Consider the following 23,164-nt stretch of genomic DNA (forward strand, 5'->3'; position numbering starts at 1 on the left):
GTGATGCCATGAAAGGATGAAGAAACAAGAACTCCTTTCCCTACACCCACCCTATGACAACCAGTCCAGGGCAAGCTTCCCAAACCCTACATTTTGTTATGATTCATTTGTCTGTTTGTTTTCAAGAAGAGAAACTACCAGTTTTAAACTATAAGCTTGAAAACAGTATCAATAGGATTGTAATTTGTGTTCAAGGAGGCAAAGCCTGCTCTCAGTGAAGACTGAAGGCGGCCCTCTTACTCCATTTGGAAGAAAAGGCCTTACTTTTACTGCATGAGCCCCAGAGGCTGCTGTGGATGAACCAGGTCCTGCAAGGACTGGGGCCCATGTGGTGAAGAGGGATGGCGAGAATTGATTTCACCAGGACTCAAATCCTTCAAGTGTGGGCCAGAGACCCAGCACACAGCCTGGGGAGGGATTCCCGTTTCAGGCAGAGTGGCTGAAGCAAAATCATGGACAATGGACATTTTTCCCTCCCTTTCCTTAGGCTTGTCCCTTTTCTTTTCTCCCATTTATCTCTATGCTGTATTTGGTGGTGATTCCAGGGATGTTTCTTTTATATTTTTAAAGGCCAAGCTTTCAACTAGGATTCTATCAATCAGGAATGCAGGCAATGGCTTCAGGCAGCCATGAACATGTTTACTGGTTCATAAGCCTTTCCCCCAACAATTGATTTCCTAATGAAAAGGCATCTGATGACAGTGAGCTACATTCCCTAAATGAGGATCAGGAAAGTATAGAACCAACCCTGACCACCTCAAGAGTCCTCGTAGCCACCTGTCCCATAGATAAGGGTGAGGAAGATAAGCAGAAATTCTTCCTTGAAGGAAACTGATTCCCCTTGGAAACTACCCCCAACAATCTGGCCAGGGTATTCATCCAGTCATGTGTTTATGTATGTATGTATTGATCTTGGAGCAGCTAGGTGGCACAATGGAGTCAGGAAGTCTGAGTTCAAATCCAGACTGAGATACTTACTAGCCATCTGACCCTGGGTAAGCCATTTAACCCTATTTGCCTCAGTTTCCTCATCTGTAAAATGAGCTAATAAAGGAAATGGCAAACCAGTCTAATATATCTGCCAAGAAAACCCTAAATGAGGTCTCAAAGAGTTGGACATGGACCAACAACAACATATGTATATATGGACTATATATCATATATATGTAAATGTATCATATGTGTATATGTACATGCATGTATATAGGCATATGTTTTTTCAAGTATGTATTTTAAAACATTGGTATAGTCCCATGGTATCAAGCTCAGGTAGAAATGGGGGCTTCTCTATTATACATAAGGATCCTTGCAGGCAGCATATTGACTTACAAAACTATATATTAACATTATCTATGTTCTGTTGTATTTTTATTGATTGTGTTCAATATTTCCCAATTACATTTTAATCTGGTTCCAGCAGCACTTGGGACTGTTGTTGGTCTGCATATGTTTGACACCTCTGGTGTAGCAGAGCAATGCGCCTCAAATTAGGAAAATCTGGGTTCAAATCTCAATATACTTACTAATCTCAAATACTTACTAGTTGTGTGACCCTGGGCAAATTGCTTAATCTCTCCAGGCTTCAGTTTTGAGAGTATGCTGAAACCAGCTCATAATTGTTAAATATTCAGTGAGATCTATAACACAGAAGGCAACTGCTACAAATCAGGGCTTAATTTATTGTTTTGTTGATTATCTAGACAAGAAAGCAATGGAGAAAATATTAATAGTGCAAATGAACTTAAAAGTATGTCTTGCATACTTTTCTTTCTCAGAGCTGGTTGTTAATTATTTACTAGCATACCCCCTGCTCATCTCAGAGAGCGTGTTGTTAAATATTTAGCAGCAAAACCATGTTGTAAAATGAGGGGGCCAAATGCAAGAACCTCTTAAATCCCTTCCAGTTCTAAATCTATGATGAAAGCTCCAGTGCCCCATTATATTATAGGCTAAATTGGGGTTTTTTTAATTAAAAATTTTTTAAATTTATTTTCTTCTTAATTTATGGAATAAAGCAAGCATTTTAGTATATCAAAAAAGGATGATTGCACATGAAACTGCAAATCCATTATGTACAACTTACTATTCCTTTTACATATATAATAAAGTTATCATATAATTTTTTTTTCCTTTTTTTCCTTCTCTCCCTCTCCTCCCCCCTACCCTGGAGATGGATACCATCAGACACAAATTGTGTGTGTGCAGAGTGTGTGTGTGTGTGTGTGTGTGTGTGTGTGTGTGTGTAAAATAATTCTATACATACTTCTATTGATCCCAAACACACAGGCTTTAGCGCTAGGAATGCATTTATTTGCTGTAGTGGCCTAGAAGACCTTGAAGGTATTTCCGTTGAAGGATACAGAAACAGGAACTCCTCACCCTACACCCACCCTATGCCAACCAATCCAGGGCAATATGGATGTAGAAAGCGTCTTCCTTCATATGTCCTTTGTAGTTAATTTGGGTTCTTGAAGGTTTTGTCCGCAGAGTACAAGCTCGGGAAGGGCTAAACCTAGCTGGAAAGGGCTTTGAGCATGTTGCTAGAATAAATGATCATCCTTGCTAAGTTTGGGGCTGCTTATCTCTAGATTGGCAGCAGGAGAAACTGGTGAATTTTTTGGTTGCCAGACTTGAAGTCTGTCTTTCAGGTTGTAGAGATGATGTGGGCTACCTTCAGGGGAGAGGACACATGATAATGGAATCCTGGATCTTTGAAGTATTAAAAAAGAACATAGATGCTTATGAGCTCCCAGCCTGCTTCCCTTTAAGTCCTAACTGGTGCTTTTGATCTACAGTGCTTTTCATAGCAAGAGCAGAGAGGTAGAGATTTGGGGTTTGAATCTCAATCCTACTACCTTAGAAAAGTCATTAAAGCTATGTGGGCCCCACAGCCATCTTCTGCAAAATTAATGGATTAGATTAGATGAGGGAGTCAGTAACATTTTTTTTTCTGTCATGGCCTTACTAAACCAATTTTTGAAATACAAATGTTATATTCCCCCATCCAAGTTTATAGATCCCCTAAAGTATGTACAAATACATTGGTAGGGGGGGGAGATATTTGTGGACTCTGGGTTAATAATGTCTGGATTAGATGATCTCTAGGGTCTTTGCCAGCTCTAAATTCTATGATCTTACTCCTATGGATCCCAGATAATGAACACCATGGCAATGGTCTAAAATCTCTCTTTTTTCTCAAAGGCTTTCCCTTGTGTTGTTGGGCACATGGGAGGGTTGGGAGAGGGCTGGATAGAGATGAGCTGAGGGGTGAATGCATGTCTAAAGTGTCATCAAGCTCTGATCCTGGAACAGTTGTTAATGAGTTCGAAACCCTAAACATCGGTGCCTAGAAATAGAGCCACTTTCTCTGCCAAGGCACATACAGAAATCTTCCCTTACTTCGTCTCCATAATATTGACAGGGACTTGGCAGGGAAGAGAAAAGGGCTAAGAACTAGAGAAGGTCCTAAGGTATAACTTAGGAAACCAAGAGCTGCTGTGGCCCCTCAACACCTAAGTGTATTTTTTTTTCTGAATTAGGGACATCTAGAATATAAATGCAAAGATTTCTGTACCATTCAGTTTAGCAATTGGATAACATGTGCTCCTGTTGGCCTCTTTCCATGGATTACTTTTCTCCTCTCTCAGGACTTGTCTGGCTCTGCCCTGGTCTAGGCTTAATAAATACTTGTTAATTGACTCCCCTTTCCTTTTATCACTTTGCTCTCCACATCTCTGCCCCAAACCTGTTGATTCACTCAAGACCAAATAGGGCAATGGGGTTGAGAATGGCAAATTTTTTCTTCTATCTGGGATAACTGGCAAAGCAGACGGTTAGGCTAGATCACATCTTCCAGCCCACTTATTTCTTTGTTTCAAAAGCTCATTAACTGATGGGAGCAGGCCATCTCCTGTAGCAGAGTGGTTGAAAAGTGCCAATTGTGTAAATGTAGCAGGACTATAAGGCAATAAAACTTATTTTGGGAAGGAGAAACAAATTTACCAGAGCTTAAAAACCCAAATACATACTGTCTTTCCATGTAATTATCATGGCAGGTTATGTACTTAGTACATAACTACTTACTAACTCAAAGTGTTAGAGGTGAAAACGGACTTCAACCATCATCTAGTGGAGTGGTATCAAACTCAAATAGAAATGGGGGCCAGTAAACCATATGTAAGGATCTCAGTATGTTCCATATAGACTTAGAAAACTACATATCTATGCTTTATTTTCTTTTCCTTTTTTCTTTTTGCAGAATATTTTCCGATTACATTTTAAACCGGTTTGGATCACACTGGGGGTACAACTGTGGTGGCCCACAGACCATGTGTTTGATACCTCTGGTCTTGTATAATCCTGACTGAGACAGGTGAAACAACTCACCCAAATTCACATATAGTGTCAGAGCCAGGTTTCAAGTCCAGCTCTGACTCTAGATACAGAACTCTCATCACCTGAAGATAGCAATCATTCTCCCATCTCATACTCTGCCAGCCCCCTCCCCCCACCCCTAGTCTTCTTTTCTTCAGATGAACATCCCCACTTTTAAAAATCACTCCTCATATGACATGAACTCAAGGCCCTTTGCCATCTTGGTTGCCATTATTTATCCTTTTTTATAAATTTTTTTTAACAATGTATCATTGTTTTTGCTAACGTGTGATGCCCTGAACTGGCCCCAATATTCTATATGTGGTCTGGTCAGGACAGAATATAGCCTTGCTTATCATCTCTTTATTCCTAAAAGCTACAACTTAATACAGCCCCAAAATCACACTGGCTTTTTCAGCTGGTCCAGTGCGAAAGAGGACCTTGGAGAAATCTAACCTCATTTTATAGCTTAGGAAACTGGATCTTACAGAGGGGAAGGAACATTACAAAGGCCCTGGGGCTCTATCAGCCTCTCTCCTTCCCCTTTCCCCACTGCTGCAATATCGAAAAGGCTTGAGCCTTTAGTTTGAGCCCTGATCTTCAGATATAATTCCCCCAGCTACGTAAGGCAGACATCCATTGGATTGCTGCCTATCTACCAGAGAGACAAGCAAAGTATGTGTGGTAATAGACAATTCTGAGTTCAAATTACCTAAGGTGTGCATACTACTTTGACTAAGTTAAAGCAGTGAGATGTTAATTTTGCAAGGCTACCCCACACAAGCCATAATGGTGAAAAGGAGCTGCAGATATGGAAATTCCATCAATTCTGAATTAAATCTACTCATCATCCATTAGATATGTCAAATTCCTGAGCTTTCACCAGAAAGTGGTATATACGATTCCTGAGAACCAGAAGAAATACACTGCAACAGTGATAATGTTCATGCTACTCATCCTGGTTAAACTGAAAAGCAACCTTTTTGGAAGATTCCCATCAAGACTCAAAGAGATTCGGGGCAGTTAGTGGCGCAGTGAGTAGAGCACTGGCCCTGGAGTCAGGAGGACCTGAGTTCAAATTCAGCCTCAGACACTTGACATGCTTACTAGCTGTGTGACCTTGGGCAAGTCACTTAACCTCAATTGCCCTGCCTTCCCCCCTCAAAAAAAAAAAAGAAAGACTCAAAGAGATTCCAAGCCTTATGCAGCAGCAAAGCCAACTCCGTGTGGATGGATATAAGCCTGTCCCTAGAGAGTGACAACCCAGGACTGTCCCTGGGAGACAGGGTTGTAGAGGTAAGGGAGGCACAACAGAAGACTTGGGGCTGAATCCAGCCTCAGATATTTATCAGCTATTCAACCCTGGGCAAGTCAATTCACCTCTCTCAGTCTCAGTTTCCTCACCTATGAAATGGAGGTAATAATAGCACCTACCTCATTGTTGATATGACACTCAGATGAAATCATATGTATAAAATATTTGGCAAACCTTAAAGTGTTATATAAGGTTAGCTATTTTAGTAATAATAATACCTGGGAGAATATACAAATTAAATTAACGAATTAAAATTGAGTCAATAAAATGACTATGAAAGGGAGTTTGGAAGAGAAGTCACAAGAAGGAAACCTGAAGCTTGATAAGTCTATATGGAAGAAAGGATTATGATGGAGAAGCTTATGGACTGGATGAATCACTTCTTTCCCACATCTCCCACAATCCACTGCCTCACCAGACTGCAATAATCCAGAGCCCTCTTCCCAAGTCCCACCACATCACAGGCAGGGCTGGGAAAATGGGTGGTTCTTATTCACTGGAAACTAGAGTTAGATCCGGGTATATCACACTCATATATTGCTAGCAGGAAGGGGTTAAAAAGGAGGGTTGAGCTATTAGCAAGAAGAAGAACAAGTGCAAACCAAACTGAGCTGCTTCTGTTTAATTGTTTATTTGAACATCAAAGAGATTGAGAAAATTGTCTACAGGTTCTTGGGTATCCCACCAAATTCTTTACTTCTTAAAGGTGCAAAAGAGGTTTACATGTGTGTTTCATTTAACAAAGCAAGGCAGCAATGAAGCAAAATTACATCAAAAAACAGTATGCATCAGCGAAAGAGCAGAATAATCCAGCCAACACCTCATGGCAGCTGAGCCTCTTCCCATAAAACAAAGACTCTACATGGAAAGACTGTAGAGTGTACCAAAAGAAAAAAAAATCATCGTTATCTGAAGCTGTGAGAGACATAGACTGGCTTAAAGTCGTTTGTTAATTCAAGTCTCTGTGACCAAGGACCTCTCTTCATTCACAGAGGGGTCAGTTGTTGGGGGCACCTGGTTTCTAGTGGGGATTGTGTGTTGGTTTTCTGGGTGCCCTGCTGTGCAGCACATACACACTGAGGATGGGCTTGGAACATGGCAGCATTTACATATTCTAAAAGTTCAGGCACATTTGGATGCAAAAAAGATAATAGAAATTTTTTTTTAATCTCTGAAAGAGTGCAAAATTGAAATGCTTAATAAAGGCAGCGATCACTTAGAAAATAATCTCCAATGACTTAAAAATAGCCCACATTTTTAATTAAGACAGAAATCCAGCTGGAAAAAGAAGAAAATTGCAATAATGGAAAGATGGATATTTGGTACCCACAATTTAATTCATTTGACTCCAGTTGAAAATATATTAAATTTCTGGGATACTGGCAAAGAAATGTATGCAATAAGATATGCATCCAACTCCCAGAACTTGCTCAAAATAGAACAATGATCAATGAGTCAAAGCATATAATGACCAGATGGATTTTTCACACAAAAAGAAGAGGCTAGTTTCCCTTTGCAAATTTGCCAGTGGATAGATAAGACATCAATCATAGCATCCATAGCCACTTACTCTCATTTTTTGAGAATGGGCAGGTCCTGAAAATAGACATGTCAGAGTTGGGAAAGTCATTACGAATGGAAAATTGTTGTGGATTGTTTCATTTCAAGTGATGCTGCCTCAAATCCTTTTTGGAAGTGGGCATAGTATAAATCCTAAATAAATAACTTTCATTTAGCACATTAGACAATGGTTTACAGTATAGTCATTCTAATGAATAGGAATTTCGGTATAAGAGCTGTCCTTCCCACAAACCAACTCTTTCCAAACAAAATAAAACAAGGGGAAAACCAATGTCACATTGATGTATTTAAAGCTGAATTATAAATGTGCATGTATGTGTGTGTGTGAGTGTGTGTGTGTGTGTGTGTGTGTGTGTGTGTGTGTTCCCTCTCTCTCGTAAGGACGCAAGCTTTAGCTTTCTTTAAAAGTGGATGAGGCAAATCAAATCAAAGACTGCTTTTCCTCAAGGGCTGGCTATAGCAATGAATATTGGGTATTGGATTTGGGTTTCTTTATACCCTCTTGTTACTCTACAATATCACTAAACTATCACTCCTATTAGTCCATAGCTAGACTGTGGTTAAGAAAAAATGCAGTCCAGCTCTTACTTAGCTTTATTTCTCCAGAAAATGTCTCACCTGTCTGAAGTAAGTCCTGTTCTTCCTTCCCTATTTCTAAAAGCCCTAAAACTACCATTTTCTACATGATTGTCCATTTGATCAAGTTATCTGAATGTAGTTTATGGGGCAGAGTTTTGATGGCAAACTCTTAGTGTACATTTTACTAACCTGTCCTAGAAAGCATTAGGCAGTTGACAATCATTGTATTGTACCCCAAAAGAAAATGAAGAAGTAGATCCTACCTTTCCACCGATAAATTTCCCCAGAAAGAAAACTACAAACAATGGATCTCCAGCACATGCCTGAGTAAGGAAGAGCAGCCTAAGCTAACTGTCAATCACTCACTAATTGCCATTTCAGTTAAGGCCAGGAAGAAATTTCTAAAATTGTTCAAGACTCAGACATAGCAGGCTAATATTGAGTCCATCCAGTTTTTTTCTTCCCGTCTTGAGCTTAGTGGGATCTTGACATGAATATAAACTCTTTGGATGAGCTAAGTAAAATCCTCCACTCTATTTCTGTTTGGTTTCAGCTGGAATTAAGTCATCTATAGTCCTAGGGTAGCTTTTTTTTTATTTGTTTTTGTTTTTTATTTTTTTAAAAAGGAAATCCAAGTATAAATATTAAAAAGAATCCACCATCCCAATGGCTACTGTCCAGAAATATCATTACTAATATTTTGGTAAAAGCAAAATTAGCTGCCCTGAATAGTCTTCCTTCTCAGGTCTAGGCTCTGCTACATGAAATTGACCACCTTCCAACATCTGTCAATAGGCACCGAGATTCATGCTGCTTTTGTCTATTATGGTTATAAAAGTTGATATGAAATGTGATTTTCATGTAAATGAACAATCACCAGGCCTTAAATGATGGCATACATGATAAGGTAGCTTGAAGAGGATCTAACAGCTAAACATTTTGTTGGTTGGTTTTTTGCATGGTAACCCAGTCAACCAAAATCTAGAACACAATCGCTACATTCAATCGTCTGATAAGCGAGTGATGCAATTTTAAAAATATATTACACTATATAAGGTGCTTTTTTTCCCCACAAAATGACAAAAAAAAAGAAAAAATATATTTTCTGAACAAATTAGTGATGTAGACAAGTAAAATTGCCCAGAAAGTTAAATGCACATACATATACCAGAAATCAACATTGTTTTGTCCCTCTCCATTTCCCAACACTTCCATCACGGCTCACACTGGGTGCCTGGAAATGAACACACTTTAATTTGCTTTACATACTACATATATGATGAGAATCCCAAGCAGCTGATCCTAGTTGTGATTTGCCAAGTAATCTCTCAGTTCTGTTTTGAATCTTAGACTATGGGCCTATTAGGGAGGAAGGTGGCTAACAGCAAATGGTTTTTTTAGTGCCCTGGGTCCATATGTGTCCTATTTGTTGTGAAATGAAAATCCCTCATGCTGCAGTCTGATGAGGGAACAGTTTCTGGAAGGGCTGTCCTAGGGTTGGGAGACCTTTTCTTTTTTAATTTAATTAGAAGGATTCCTGTGACCCTGGGCTAACTTCCCATTCTTGGCTTATGAAACAAAGTGGGCCATGGAGAAGACTTCTTCTAGGCTGAACTAGGTGGGGGGGGAACCAGGGAAATACAATTGATAAAATTTTGGCCAGCCCTCCCATTCTTTTTCAAATGATTTAGCTTTAGGCATCTAAGCCTTCAGCCTGACTACCTGGGCACTACCTCCCCATACCAGAAGTACTAACTTAATAAACAGTCCTTACAGGCTAAGTGTTCTGGGGACACAGCAAGGCCAGTACCTCCTCTCTTGACAAGACAAGACCATTAAAACCCAAGCAGAACCTGCCTAAGGTAAATGTTGGAGAAATGTAAGGAACAATGAACTTGCCCACTGGTGACTGGGCAACCCTAGTGCTGGGTTTGAACTCAGAAAACTATTCCATGTGTGGCTGAGGATTGCCACGCAGGTACAGTTGCTCATCTTGATACCCTTCCTTTTTGTCTGTTTCTCCCTCTCTCTCCTGGAACCTTAGAATGCCTAAGACATAGCATTTTGTAACTAGTCATCTAGATATCTCTGGCCTAATGAGTACCTTCTGTGGGGTCTCACACACTGCCAGGAGGTAATCTACATGAGAGAAGACTTTTGTTACTCATAAAAATCCAAATTGTTCACCTGGAGCTCTTGGACCAGTAGATGAGACTCCACGCTAGGGCAGGTCCTGAGGCCAACCTCCCACCATTTTCATTAAAAGTCATTAAGAAGGTTTAGACTACTCAAAAAAAAAATGGGAGGAGGAGTTTAGTATGTGAATAGGGACAAACCTGCCTGTAACTATTGGCAATGGCAAGCATGAATTAACCAGAGACCACTGCCTCAAATGCAATGCATGTATCCTCTAGAACGCTGTCTTCAAAGATGCAGTTCTCAGCAAGCCCTAGCATCTGATGCATTAAGCCCACAGAGCTTTGGCAAAGAGGATCAACATATAAGACTGGATGTATCTTGTATTGCTACAGTGGAAACAGATAATCACAGGAACATTTTACTATCACCATGCAATAGAGCAAAAGCTGTAGAATATGACTTTAATAAAAACGATACATTTCTATAGGAATACAAGAGTAGGCTATAGTGAACCCATGACCTATCCTTTCCTAAGCCAGCAGTTAAAGAACCTAGCTGAAATTTTTGTGAGTGGCTCATTCTTAGAGCCAGCCAGCAAAAGACATGTGTTTAACAGAATTGTTACCTGCCTCCCTCCTAGGTCAGGGCTCCAACATGGCTTTAAAGCAAAGGGCCAATTGAGACCCAACTCTTAGGCTGAGCTCAGTCACAAAGAGCTACAGGAATCCTTAAGCTAATTAATGCAGCAAAGGGGGTAAAAAGAGCCATTGCAAAAAATTACAAGTAACTTGGCCCTGGAATCCCTGTTGGCTATTTGCAACAACTGAATGTTTGCTGTTGAGAATGGTAGCAAGCAAATGAATGGCCACTCATATTCAAAATCACTGGTGATGAATGTATACTGGAGTGTGTTTATATGATATTATTCAGCTTAAGTGATGCACGAAGTAGGTATTATGCTGCTGGGATTCTCAGGACCTCTTGGGATTTGGGACTCAGGAGTTCTTAGATTGTGGTGGGGAAACTCTCCTCATCCCTTGTGATATAATAGGTTTGCAAGGAATGCGATGAAGTTGACGCAGTTGCTAGCTGGTTCTGGTTGTCTTCCTCCATAGGAACACCCCCTCTGTTTGCTGGCGCATGTAAACGGTGAGCATCCAGCATCTCCAGGAGCAGGTCATAGAGTGGGACCACATTCTTGCATTTCATGCTGTAAAGGTGCTCCATTCCTTTGTTGCTGTGGTTTCAAAAGGAAACAAATTGACCATTAGGACTTTAGCTCAGCAACCACCCAGATCAATTAATCAATGAATTAACAAGACGTATTTAGTGTCTGCTATAGACCAGCTAGCCAAGAGTAGAAAAAGGAAAGCCAAAGTTACCTCTATTAGTCTGTCTTCAGACCTGGCCAAGCCCTTAACTCCTTTTTTTCACCTTGACCTTTTAGGTACCACCCCTTTTGATTCCCCTACCACTCAGCTTTTCAAATTCCTTTTAAATATTATCTTTGGTCATTAGAATTTAAGATCCTTGAGTGTTTGTATTTGGTTTGTGTGTTAATGTATGTGTATTTGTATATTTTTTGTTTGTATTTGTATTCCTAGAATTTAATGTAGAACCTGGCTCATAGTAAATACATGCTTTATTCTCTCTCTCCTCCCCCCTTTTCTATCTCTGACTTTCCTTCTCTGTCTCTCTCCCTCTTTCTCTCCCTTCCCCACTCTCCCTCCTTCTCCATCAGATCATCTCTACTACAACAGAGAGAGGAAGGTCATCCAAGGATTCCAAGATTTTTAGTCTATGCCTTATCTGTGTGCCATTTCTTCTTTCTCACCCTACAATCCCTGGATATCCAAATTTTCCTCCTATTAGTTATGGTGGAAAAAGCTGTAGGAGCTATTGATGTAACCAGGCATCAGACTTAACTACTCTTCTGCACTGTTTGCTGTTTTTTAAAGAGAGACAAGGCCCACAATGAGTTCTGTAGCTGCTATGACTGATACCTACCTCAGTATGGAACCCTGAGTTTATTCCATGAGCCAAGTCATTACAAATGAGTTCCTTCTATCATATATGTGTGTGTATACATACATATATATTATATACATATATATATATACACACACGTATGTATATATAGTTTGTCTGTTTAGTAGTTTCTGTTGTGTCCAACTCTTTGTGACCCCATTTGGGGTTTTCTTGGCCAAGATATTGGAGTGGTTTGCCATTTCCTTCTCCAGTATATGTAGTTTTCCATAATTAGAATGTGAGTCCTTTGAGAGTAGTAACCATCCAGCTTTTTTGTATGTATTCCCAGCCCCTAACACAGTACTTGTACATAGTAACAGCATAACAAATGTGTTTGTTTTTTTTTTTTAACTCTGTGCCATTCCATCATTAAGTTACTGGGAAAGAGAACTAATGAATCCTGAATCAGTAAATCATCTCGTCTCCCTTTTCTACTCTTTCCTTACAAAAGAAATCCAATCAAGAAACTTTTATAGCTAATCTTTAGAGGTCTCTGTGGTAAATGGCATCAGGATAATAGAACAGCTAGGTGGTAAAGTAAGGCACCAGGCCTGAGTTAGGAAGACCTGAGCTGGGTGACCCTGGGCAAGTCACTTAACCCTGTTTGCCTGAGTTTCCTCATCTATAAAATGAGCTGGAGAAGGAAACGGAAAACCACTCAAAACCCCAAAGAAAATCCCAAATGGGGTTACAAAGAGTTGGTTAGAACTGAAATGACTGAACAACAACAATAAAATAGAGCAGAAAGTATATGTGTTACCAATTGTCAAAAATCTGGCAAGAAACTAGAAAGGTGCCTTTGAAAAGTAGAACCAAAGTGTTATCACCCCATCAGCTGAAATTCAATTTCCTAAATTGTTTTGTTTTGTCATTTTAATTAAAGTATTGTCAAATGCCTTCTGGGCCTTGAAACTTTCTTCCTGGTACAAGCTAATGAATCTCATTCACAGTCAGGTTTTCAAGAAACTGTGTATGATAGGGGTCAAGTTGAAATCCAACATAGTTTGTAGGCTAGATGGTCATCAAAATACTATTTCATTTTCTTTCATATCATAACATTTAAGGCTTTAAACATTTCTGGTAAGTGCTGGTTGTTTGTGGCTTTTCATAGAATTCTGGCAAAAATTCCTAAACCCATATTTCCCGACTCCATAATCCCCTTGCTTATAAGCTGTATTTGGAATGAACAAAGGTTGCATTTAGAGTAAGACTCTACATCATGTAACCAACTAATTCGGTATCATTTAAAAGAGCCAGAGAGGGCAACTAAATGGTGCAAGGCCTGGAGTCTGGAAGACTCATCTTCCTGAGTTCAAATCTGGCCTCAGACAATGTGTGACCCTGGGCAAGTCACTCATCTGCAAAATGAACTGGAGAAGGAAATGGCAAACAACTCCAGGATCTTTGCCAAGAAAATCCCAAATGGGGTCACAAAGAGTTGGATGCTGCTGAAAGGACTAACCAACAACAAAAAGGTCAGAGAAACAGCCTGGCTTTTGGAGCCAAAAAGATGGTTTCTAGTCCTGCCTCTGACACATACTGGCTATGTGAGCCTGGGCACACCACTTAACTTCTGAATCCTAGGCAACTCTCTGAGACTAGTAATTGAAGAAAAGATGCCAACTTCCCCTGGTAAAGGAAATTTCCTCTTCCAGCAGTTACCTATACCAAAGAAGACACAAGTTTAATTCCTGACTCTAAAAGTTCCAGGAAGGCATTAATAGTGTTGAAGCTGCCCTTCCAGAAAACAAACAGGAAATACCCACATTGTTTCCACCATACTCCTATTTTAGTGTAAGGAAGAAAAAAATTGTACTTCTTTCAAAGCTGAGGTCAATGTCTCAAAAGGTATATTTTGGAAAAGAATATTTAGTTGTGATCCTCCTTCCCCCAACTACTCCATCCCTTCCCAGTACCCCTTATCAATAGAAGCAAAATAAGCTGGGATTCACCAGAGTTAGAAATTTGTGCTGAAGAAAACAGCCTCTCCCTTCTCTATTGGTCTAAGACCATAGGCTTTCCCTCAAAATTAATATGGACCTCAGGGGTCATTTAATCCAGCACTCTCCAGGCTGTCAAATGCAGACTTGGGAACTGTGGACCTTCAAATCAGATAATCAAATCAAATAAGAAGTGGAAGAGACTCCAGAAGCCATCTTATCCAACCCCTCATTTTATAGTTGAAGGAGCATCCATTTGTATGATGAATACATGGAAAAGCAAATATTCTGAACTATACATGTCTAGCAAATATGTGTATCACTCTTTTTCAGATCTATGTAGATTATATTTTGATTAAAAATTCATTTCAAAATCTTACTAGATTTGTAGTGGCTTTTTGCCATTATACATTTTCTCAGTCAACAAGTACTAAAAATGCAATTCTTATTATTGGAAGGCTGTGAATTTTTTTTTATGTTAAAGAGGAGTCCTCATATTAAAAGTGATTGGGGTAAACAGGAATCACTTCTGCAATATCCTTAATAAGTGGTTTGCTTGAAAACCTCCACTGACACGGAACCCACTGCCTTCTGAGATGGCTTACTCCACTTTTCAGTATTTCTACTTGTTAGGAATTGCTACATCAACCTGAAACCTCTCTCTGTAATTTCCACCCACTGTAACTATTCTTGCTCCCTGAGGTCAAGTAGAATAAACTCTCAATAATCCTTCTTTCATGTGGCAATGGCAACATGGCATGTGGAAACACTTCAAGACAGCCATTTTGTCCCTCTTCAGTCATCCTTAGGCTAATTATCTCCATTTCTTTCAACTAATTCTTAAATAACATTGGCTCTAATCCAACCTTCTTTGTTATCCTCCTTTGGATGCACTCCAGCTTGTCAATGATCTTCCCAAAATGTGGTTACCAGAACTAAACACATTACCTTAGATGTGGTTAAGTCACCTTTTTGAGCCTCTGTTTAATCAGTAAAATGGGGATAATGATGCCTGTAGTAGCTTCCTTATATCATTGTTATGAAGAAATCTTTATGTAAGTGTGAGCTTATTATGATTGATTGCTTTCACCTCTTGGATTTCAGCTGGCTTTCTTCCTTCTCTCAGAAATTCTTTGGGAATCAAAAGAGGCTCTTTCCCCATTGCATAGCAGAAAGCATTGGTGGTAGATTCCATATTTTCCTTAAGACACAGCTCAGAAAAGGACCTCAGGGTTGAAGTGGATTGTCATTTATTCAACGTTGATGATTTGAGCCCCTACCATACGCAAAGCACTATGTTAGGCACTATGGAGCTTACAGAGATGTTTACAACACTGTCTCTGTCCTCAAGGAGCTAACAATCTAATTGGCGTTAGGGATACTGAAAGGCAAGGCCTAAATAATGTTTTCTCTCTTTTCCAGGATAGTCAAACGGACAAGTCTTTGCCCCTTTTCTACAGAGTTTCTGGAAAGGAGGAAAGAAGCTATGATTCTAGGATATTCTCCTCATGGTAATCCAACAATACATATAAAATATTCTACCCAAATGGGTTTATCTCCCTTGTATCTCCATCACTGCTGAACTTCTCCAACTTTTCTGGAGTCTACAATGAAGAATTAAAATGCCCTCCTTACTTCTGACCAGTTGTAATCTTCACTCATCGCAGTTGTATCTCACTCATTCCCTGGGAACTGTGAGAGGAAGACTTTTTGGACCTATAGCTCAGAACAGGCTACTGCCACCTTCTGATATAATATATGCTTTATTCTGATGACATAGGGTTTCCTTCTGTCAATATCGATGTCAATGGAGTGACTAACCATTCTAGGACTTTCTGAAAGACAGCAGCCAAATGTAAGTGGTGAAAAGAGGAGAGAGTGGCAAATGTGTGGTCAAAGTCTAGGGAAAAAGAGTGTGCTCCCAGCAGTTGTGTATACCTCATGGGCCAGCTAATGGTTGTCTGGTTAGTATTAGGCTTGGCAGCTTTATTGGTTGCCATATCCAGGATCAATCATCAAATATTTACTAAGTGCCTACTATTTGACCAGCACTATGCTTGGTACTGGAGATACAAAGACACAAACAAAACAATCTCTTCTATCAAGGAACTTTCATTCTATCATGAAAGACATATGCAAAAAGAAAGGAAGGAAGGAAGGAAGGAAGGAAGGAAGGAAGGAAGGAAGGAAGGAAGGAAGGAAGGAAGGAAGGAAGGAAGGAAGGAAGGAAATGTAAAAATGGTGGTAGAGAAAGGCACTGGTAACTGGTGGGATCAAAAAAAGACCTCATGTAGAAAGTGATACATAAGGAAAAATAAAAGATTGTATAAGCAAGAGGTGAGGAGGTAATGCATTTAAGAAAAGAGGAGTGTTGTGACTAATTTGGCTAGAGAGTCAAATGCTTAAAAAGGAGAAATATAGAATAAGCCTAGAAATGTAGGCTGGATTGAGGTAATAAAGTACCTCAACTCACAACAAGGAATTTATATTTGACTTTAGAGATGACACATGGTAGTTCTTAGATAACTGGCCTTGGAATCATAAAGACCTTGGCCCTAACACATACTAGCCATGAGACCATGAACAAGTCAATTAACTTCTCAGTGCCCAGGCAACTCTCCAAAACTTCAAAGTTACCGAAGTGTTGAACTGTACTGAGAGAGAGAGTTTCCTCACCTAGAGCCTCTTATAACAATGAAATCACAAGTCTGGTCTTTAAAAAAAAAAAGTCACTTATTCCCTACTTCTAGGTCTTCTAGTAAAAACTGTATGTGTCTTGTATATACATAGTTATTTGCATGTTTTCTTACCTGTTGGGATTACAATAATTAAAAATAATAATGGCATTTTACAGAGTTTTAAGTTTTACAAAGTCCTTTACAAAAATTTCATTTTATTTTCCCAACAATTATGTGAGGTAAGGTTTGTTCTTATCCTCATTGCACAGATGAAGAAATTAAGGCAGACAAAGGGTATATGACTTACTCAGGGTCACACAGCCTGAGGCTGGATTTGAAATGTGATGTTCCTTGAATGAAGGCGACATGTTTTTTTTTAACCTTTTTTTCTACCCCCAGTGCTTAGCATAGTGGTTGGCCTATAGTAAACACTTTATAAATGATCATTAAATTACTGTGATATTGGTTATGCTTCAATATGAAGGAAGATAGAGAAATACAGAGTATCTGGCAGCTCAACAGGCTGCCTACAATCCAACTGCATGCAGCTCAGCATATGAGACCAGCAAAGACAGACCATGGGGAGAAGAGTTCTCTCATGTTAGTAATGGCCTTTTGTCAAGGGAAAAAGTGGAGGGAAGATCTTAGTTCTGCAACTAATACCAAGGCAGTGAACTACAGCCCACCAAGGTGTCCTACCCCATGTGCCTGATGTGGGAAAGGATCAGGAGGAGCTGAGCCAGGCGCCGGTGCTGTTGCTGCAAAGAGAGACCAGCTTTGGCCATCAGGTGAATCAAAGTATCTGTGATCTTATCCAGGACTCTGTGAATGTGGTCTTTTTCTTCCAAAGACTTCAAAGTGCTGGAGAGAAATGTGTATATTCCTAGAAAAAAAAGAAAGAAAAATCCAACAGAAGGTGAGCTCTAGGGTTGGTTAAAGGTACTTACATCAAGGCTTTATTTAAAAACTGCATCAATTTCTTTTGATTTTACATCACCTTCATTTTCAAATATGTCACTCCTCCCTTCCCTACTAGTAAGCCATCACTTGAAATAAGAGAGGGGGGGAACAACGCAGTTTATTAGCAAAGCTAATCGGCACATCAACAAACTTTGAGAATATCTTCAATTTCCCATACCCATAGACCTCCAGTTCTGCAAAAAAGGGAGGAAAGTACATTGGTTTAGCTCTTCTCTGGGCCCAAGGTTCGTCATTATAATTACACAGGGCTCAGTTTCGTCTTGTTTCTGTTCCTTTCATTTACATCCTGGTAATCATTGCTCCACTAGTATTTTATGTCTTCAAGATTTCATTGGTGAGGAGGCAACCACTCCAGACCTTATCAGATCTAGAAGTAGAAGTGACCTTAATGGTCATCAAGTCCATTTTATAGATAAGGACACTGAGGCTCAGAAAGAATAAGTTACTTTAGATCATGTAGCATCGTTGGGTTAAACCTAGAAAGGAACTTAGAGGCTATGGAATCCAAGCCCCTCATTTCATACATGAGGAAATTGATGCGAAGAGAAATGAAGTGGCTTGCTCAGTCTAACTTGCCACATAGCTAATAAATGCCACAGATTATAAATTGCAAGTCTAGGATTCAAACACAGGTCCTTTACCGCCATACCCAGTACACCATCGCCACTATAATAATAGTCTTTTTGAGTTGCTGTGTCTGTAAAAAAAAAAAAAAGTGTCACCTAGTGACCAAGTCTTTGGTGATCAAGCCTTTCTTCACTCAGCTAGTGGCCCTATGACAAAATAAATACGGTCCATTGTTGGGCCTATACTCGAAGACATCCTGCATTGGCCACACCAGTTGGAACTTATGTTTGGACTACATAATCTTCAGGAATGCAAGGACAGCTCCATTCCACAGGTAGGATCGCAATAAGACTTTAGTGGAGAGATTGAATATAGAATAATTAAATAAGGATTGGACCTGTATTACGGAGGGATATAGATACATGTGTACATATCTCAATATATACACATGCACACATCTGAATGTATATACACATGATACACATGTATATACATATGCATACATATACCTTTATGTGCATTTACACATATGATTAAGGATGTGCAGATCTGTTTATACATGTGTACTGTGCATATAAATATACACATAGATATCTATGGCAAAATTTTAATTCAAGTCTTTCTGCCGCCAAGTCCAGCAGTCGATCCACTATCCACATCACCTATATCAAATCTATAATGAGGAAGCACTTGGCAGGTGTTGGGAGACAAAGGAATTGCCTGAAACTTTCTGATTCAGTTTATGGAGAAAGAGTTTTGATCAGATTTAACCCACTGGTAAAAAAATAAATAAAAAATAGATCCATGCTCAGTGACCAATGCCTGTCCTTTTACATACATGTGATGACCAAAACAACCTAGGGAGTAACTTTTCTCATCCCTAATGAGTTTTTTCATCTCTTCCTCTCCAAACTGCCAAATCTTTCATGTCCATGTCCATCTCTGCTTTCTTCCTCATAGTCTTCTCCTGTGCCAAAGCTAACTCCTCCACTAATATTTAAATTCCCCTAAAACCTTGCATGTTCACATCCTGTTTGATTGCTAGGGTTTGGTTGAAGAGTGATGGTCCCATAGCTATATTACCTCCACCTGTACCCTCAACCTCGTTCCTTTGTACCTTCTTGCTCATATTTTTTCAATCTTCCCCTTTTTCCTCATGCATCTTCAACATCTTCCACTCAACTGACTGAATTCTGTTGGTTCAGACATGTGCTCATGTCTCCCCCTTCTAAAACAACAACAACTCAGTGCGTAGTACTTAATAAATGCCTTTGAACTGAATTGTGTATGGATACCTGGGGACAAGGGGCACAGGGAGGGTGAGTAGTCCGGAATTTTTCCACCTCCAAGCAACAGAGTGGAGGTATTGGTGGGCTCTTGGTGAGCTTCCCCAAAAGTGAAAGGGAATTCCAGATAGGGTTTCCTGTGAGTGGGACTTGTGGTGCTGAAAACAGTAGCACCCTTGTTTATCCTGTAGGCAAGAAGGCCTGTCCTATTTGTTTTGGGGACAACCATCGTAATAAACTCTCACCCCTTTCTATGATGCTTAACTTAGCTTTGAACCTTTTCCCTTGCATTCTGCTCTATTATACTCAAGTCAGGAAGAAGAAACATTTGGCTGCATCTGAAGCTTACGAACATGGGATAGGAGAATGCATATAGAACAGAGTTGCATTCTACCAATATCTTCTCTTCCCTCCCTCCCAGGCGGGGGTGGCCACACTCAGATATGCCTGGTTTGGGTGAAATCTATGTTAGGCACATTCCCAGCATTTTCCCTTCTAGGTGGAGGGTACTAGCCCTTTCCCATCCCTTGCCTGAAACCAGGTCTCACTCAGTATCAACATGATTGGGGGGAAGGGTCTTCCTGGAATGCTAATGATGTTGATGGAAAGAGAGAAAAAAGTTTCAGGGGGGACATAACCCAATCATACTTGACCTAAGTAATACCTAGTTAAAAAGAATAATTGACTAAAATAGGACTGCATATTCCTATAACTACTGCCTTTCACGGTTAAATTCTTAGAAAAAGTCTACATCCTCTCCTTCCATTTCCTCTCCTCTCACTCCTCGACCCTTTGCAATTTGGCTTCCAACTTCACCCCTCAACTGAAACTGCTCTCTCCAAGGGTACCAAAGGTCTAATTGTGAAAACTCACAATTTTTTTCTTAGGTTGTATCTGTCTTAGCCTCTCTGAAGCTTTTAAGGCTGTTGAGGGATCTCTTTTTAGTGGTTAGATCAGAATGGGGAGAAATGAGGCCTGGAGGGCAATTAGAAGGCTATAACAGTAATCAAAGCTGACTGAAAAAACTGAGAGGTGATAAGGGCCTGAACAAAGGGGGTCCTATGTGAATAGACAAAAAGGATGGGTATGAAATGATGTTGTAGAGTTAGCAGTGACACTATATGGCAGCTGATTGGATGTATGGAGCGAGAGAAGATAAGGAATTCAGACTAATGCCAAGGACAAGAACCCTGATGGCTGGAAGGATTACTACCCTCAATAGAAATAGAGAAGTTTGGAAGAGGGTAAGATTCATTGGGAAAGATACTATGTTCTGTTTTAGAAAAGTTGAGTTTAGATGCCTACAGGACATCCATTTTAAAATGTACAGTAGTATTACTAGGCAACTGCTAATACACGACTGGAGTACAGAAGAGAGTTTTTGACTGGATATTTAGATCTGGGAGTCATTTGCAGAGAAATTATAATTAAGTTTATGGGAGCCAATAAGGTGACTGAGAGAAAATGGAGAGGGATAAGAGAAAAGGGCTAAAGATAGGGCTTTAGTGTATGCCTATAGTGGGAATATGATATGAATGACAAAGCAGTAAAGAGACTGAGGAATCATCAGCCAAAAAGGAGAACTAAAAGAGAACAATGTCATCATGAAAAGCCAGAGATGAGACAGCATCCATAAGGAGATGGAGGTTAATGGCATAGTTGAGAAGGCTATTGAATTTGGCAAATCAAAGATTACTGGTAACTTTGGGGAGAGCAGTTTAAGTTGAGTGATGACATGTGGTCAGAAGCCAGATTGCAAAAGGTTGAGAAGTGGCTAAGAGGAAAGCAAGTGGAGACAATGTGTGCAAGCAATGGTTTTTTTTTTTAGGAGTCTGGATATGAAAGGGAGGAGAAAATTAGGGTGATAATTTGAGGGAATGGTAGGATCTAATGAGGGTAGATATAATCTTCACTGATTATTATATCCATTTTATGGATGAGAAAACTAAGGCTCAGAGACGTTATGACTTACCCCTGGTCACACAACTAATTAATGTTTAAGATGAGATTTAAATTCAGGTCTTATTTACTCTAATTTCAGCTCTCTATCCACAATACCACCCTGACTTTCTCTGCTCCCGTCACACCCTAGGAGGAGTCTCATTGATTTATTTGTCCATTTATTTATTTGGACATGATATGCTAATCACAATATTACTAGTTCTTTGAAGTCAGGATCTGTGTAGTTTTTTACCTTTGTATACCATTTTTCACCTTTGTATCCAACATAGTCTACTAATCTGAGCTACTGTTTCATCATGCTTTGCTCAGAGCTGGCGTTTAATATGAGCTTTGTTGAACAGATTTTTACAGCTGAGAAAACAGACTCAGAGTTAAAAGGAGCTTGCCAAATGATAGCTAGATAGTGGAAAAATCAGAATCTGAACTCAGTACAGGGCTGTTTTACTCATATAAAATTGCTTAGAAGCTATTGGAAGTGGTTCCTTCTATTTGCTTACCCTTAATCTCAGTACTCTGTAGCCCATGGTACTGACTTGAACATTCTGGGTGCTAACATTTCATAGTGCTTCCTTTCAATGGAAGTGCAAGACTTGGCACTTGCTCTTTCTGACATTGGAGTTTTCTTTTGTACAGATGAGCCTTGTCCTTCCCTGGCCACAGAGCCTAGTCTGTTTCTCTGTTGGTCTCTCTGTCTATTCCTCCATTCATCCATTTATTCATTCATTCATTTATGTTTCCATCCATCTATGGATTTACTCATGTATGTCAATAGTATGTTTACTACATACTTATCCATTTGTATTTTTATATTTATTTTAAAGTTACAGTGTTTAAGGAATAGCCTCTGTAATTTGGAAAAATAGCTTTGCTTCACTGACTCATCAAATTCAGATATTCTCAGGAAAAAAGGCCCATTTTTGTTGTCCCAGTCTGACATAAGCATAGTTTCTCAACCTCACAAGTTCATTGTGAAGGAACAAGAGATAATATATATAAAGTGCTTTGCAAACTTAAATGCTATAGAAATATTAGTTGAAATTATTATTATCCACTTCTCTTATCAGAAGATATTTCCATGCCTCGTATATATACTTATAATAAAATCTACCTTCTTTACTCTTGTTGAAAGCAGCCATCACATTTTTTAGCTGTCTGACAAAAAAAAAAAGCTAACCAGTTGTGCCCCTCTGCCACCCTCAATTCCACAGAGCCATTTTAAAGAAACAATCAAAACATCCAAATTCCCAGAATGCTACAGGTAGTCTCTCTGCCAGTGCTAATGAATAAAAGCAAAACAGGCTTCTGGCAATTTCCACACTTTAGATGTTTCACCTTCCCTGGATGCTTACACCGTTATTCCCCCCAGCACAGATGCCAGCGCTTAGACAGTAAGCGCCTTAAGAAATATCCAAACAACAAAACCAGCTTTGGCAACTCAGAAGGCTGCTCAAGTTCAAAAGCAGGAGAGAAAAAATCTGCATGTCATTATCCACTTTTGAACTATTGCTGACATGCCTAAGCTTTGACATATCTTGAATATCGCAGCCAAAGCAGAGAGATTTAGAAACAATCTGTTAGTTTTAGAGGACAAGGTCCAGTGGTGGACATTAACATAGAGTGAAACCACATGGACCTCCCAGATGGAAATGATCCCAGTCTCTTGCTTTCTCTCTCCTTTCTGAACTCTTAAAGAGAGCAGAATTGTTACTCGAAGTCTAAAGGCACATAGAGGGT

General features: G+C 39.6%; 1 protein-coding gene across 2 annotated transcripts in view; it reads right to left on the bottom strand.

Moving 5' to 3' along the window:
- Nucleotides 1-6,307: 6,307 nt before the first annotated feature.
- ESR1 (estrogen receptor 1) overlaps nucleotides 6,308-23,164 on the bottom strand; it is a 454,084-nt gene continuing 437,227 nt past the window's right edge. For both annotated transcript variants that reach the window (XM_036767141.1, XM_036767140.1), the window contains 2 exons: nucleotides 17,334-17,517; nucleotides 6,308-11,225 (listed from right to left, as the gene is read on the bottom strand). In XM_036767141.1, the coding sequence (XP_036623036.1) occupies nucleotides 10,994-11,225; nucleotides 17,334-17,517 (416 nt within the window). In that variant the 3' untranslated portion in view covers nucleotides 6,308-10,993. The remainder of the gene's footprint in view (nucleotides 11,226-17,333; nucleotides 17,518-23,164) is intronic.

Source organism: Trichosurus vulpecula, chromosome 7 (genome assembly GCF_011100635.1).
Source record: "Trichosurus vulpecula isolate mTriVul1 chromosome 7, mTriVul1.pri, whole genome shotgun sequence".
NCBI classification, from domain to species: Eukaryota; Metazoa; Chordata; class Mammalia; order Diprotodontia; family Phalangeridae; genus Trichosurus; species Trichosurus vulpecula.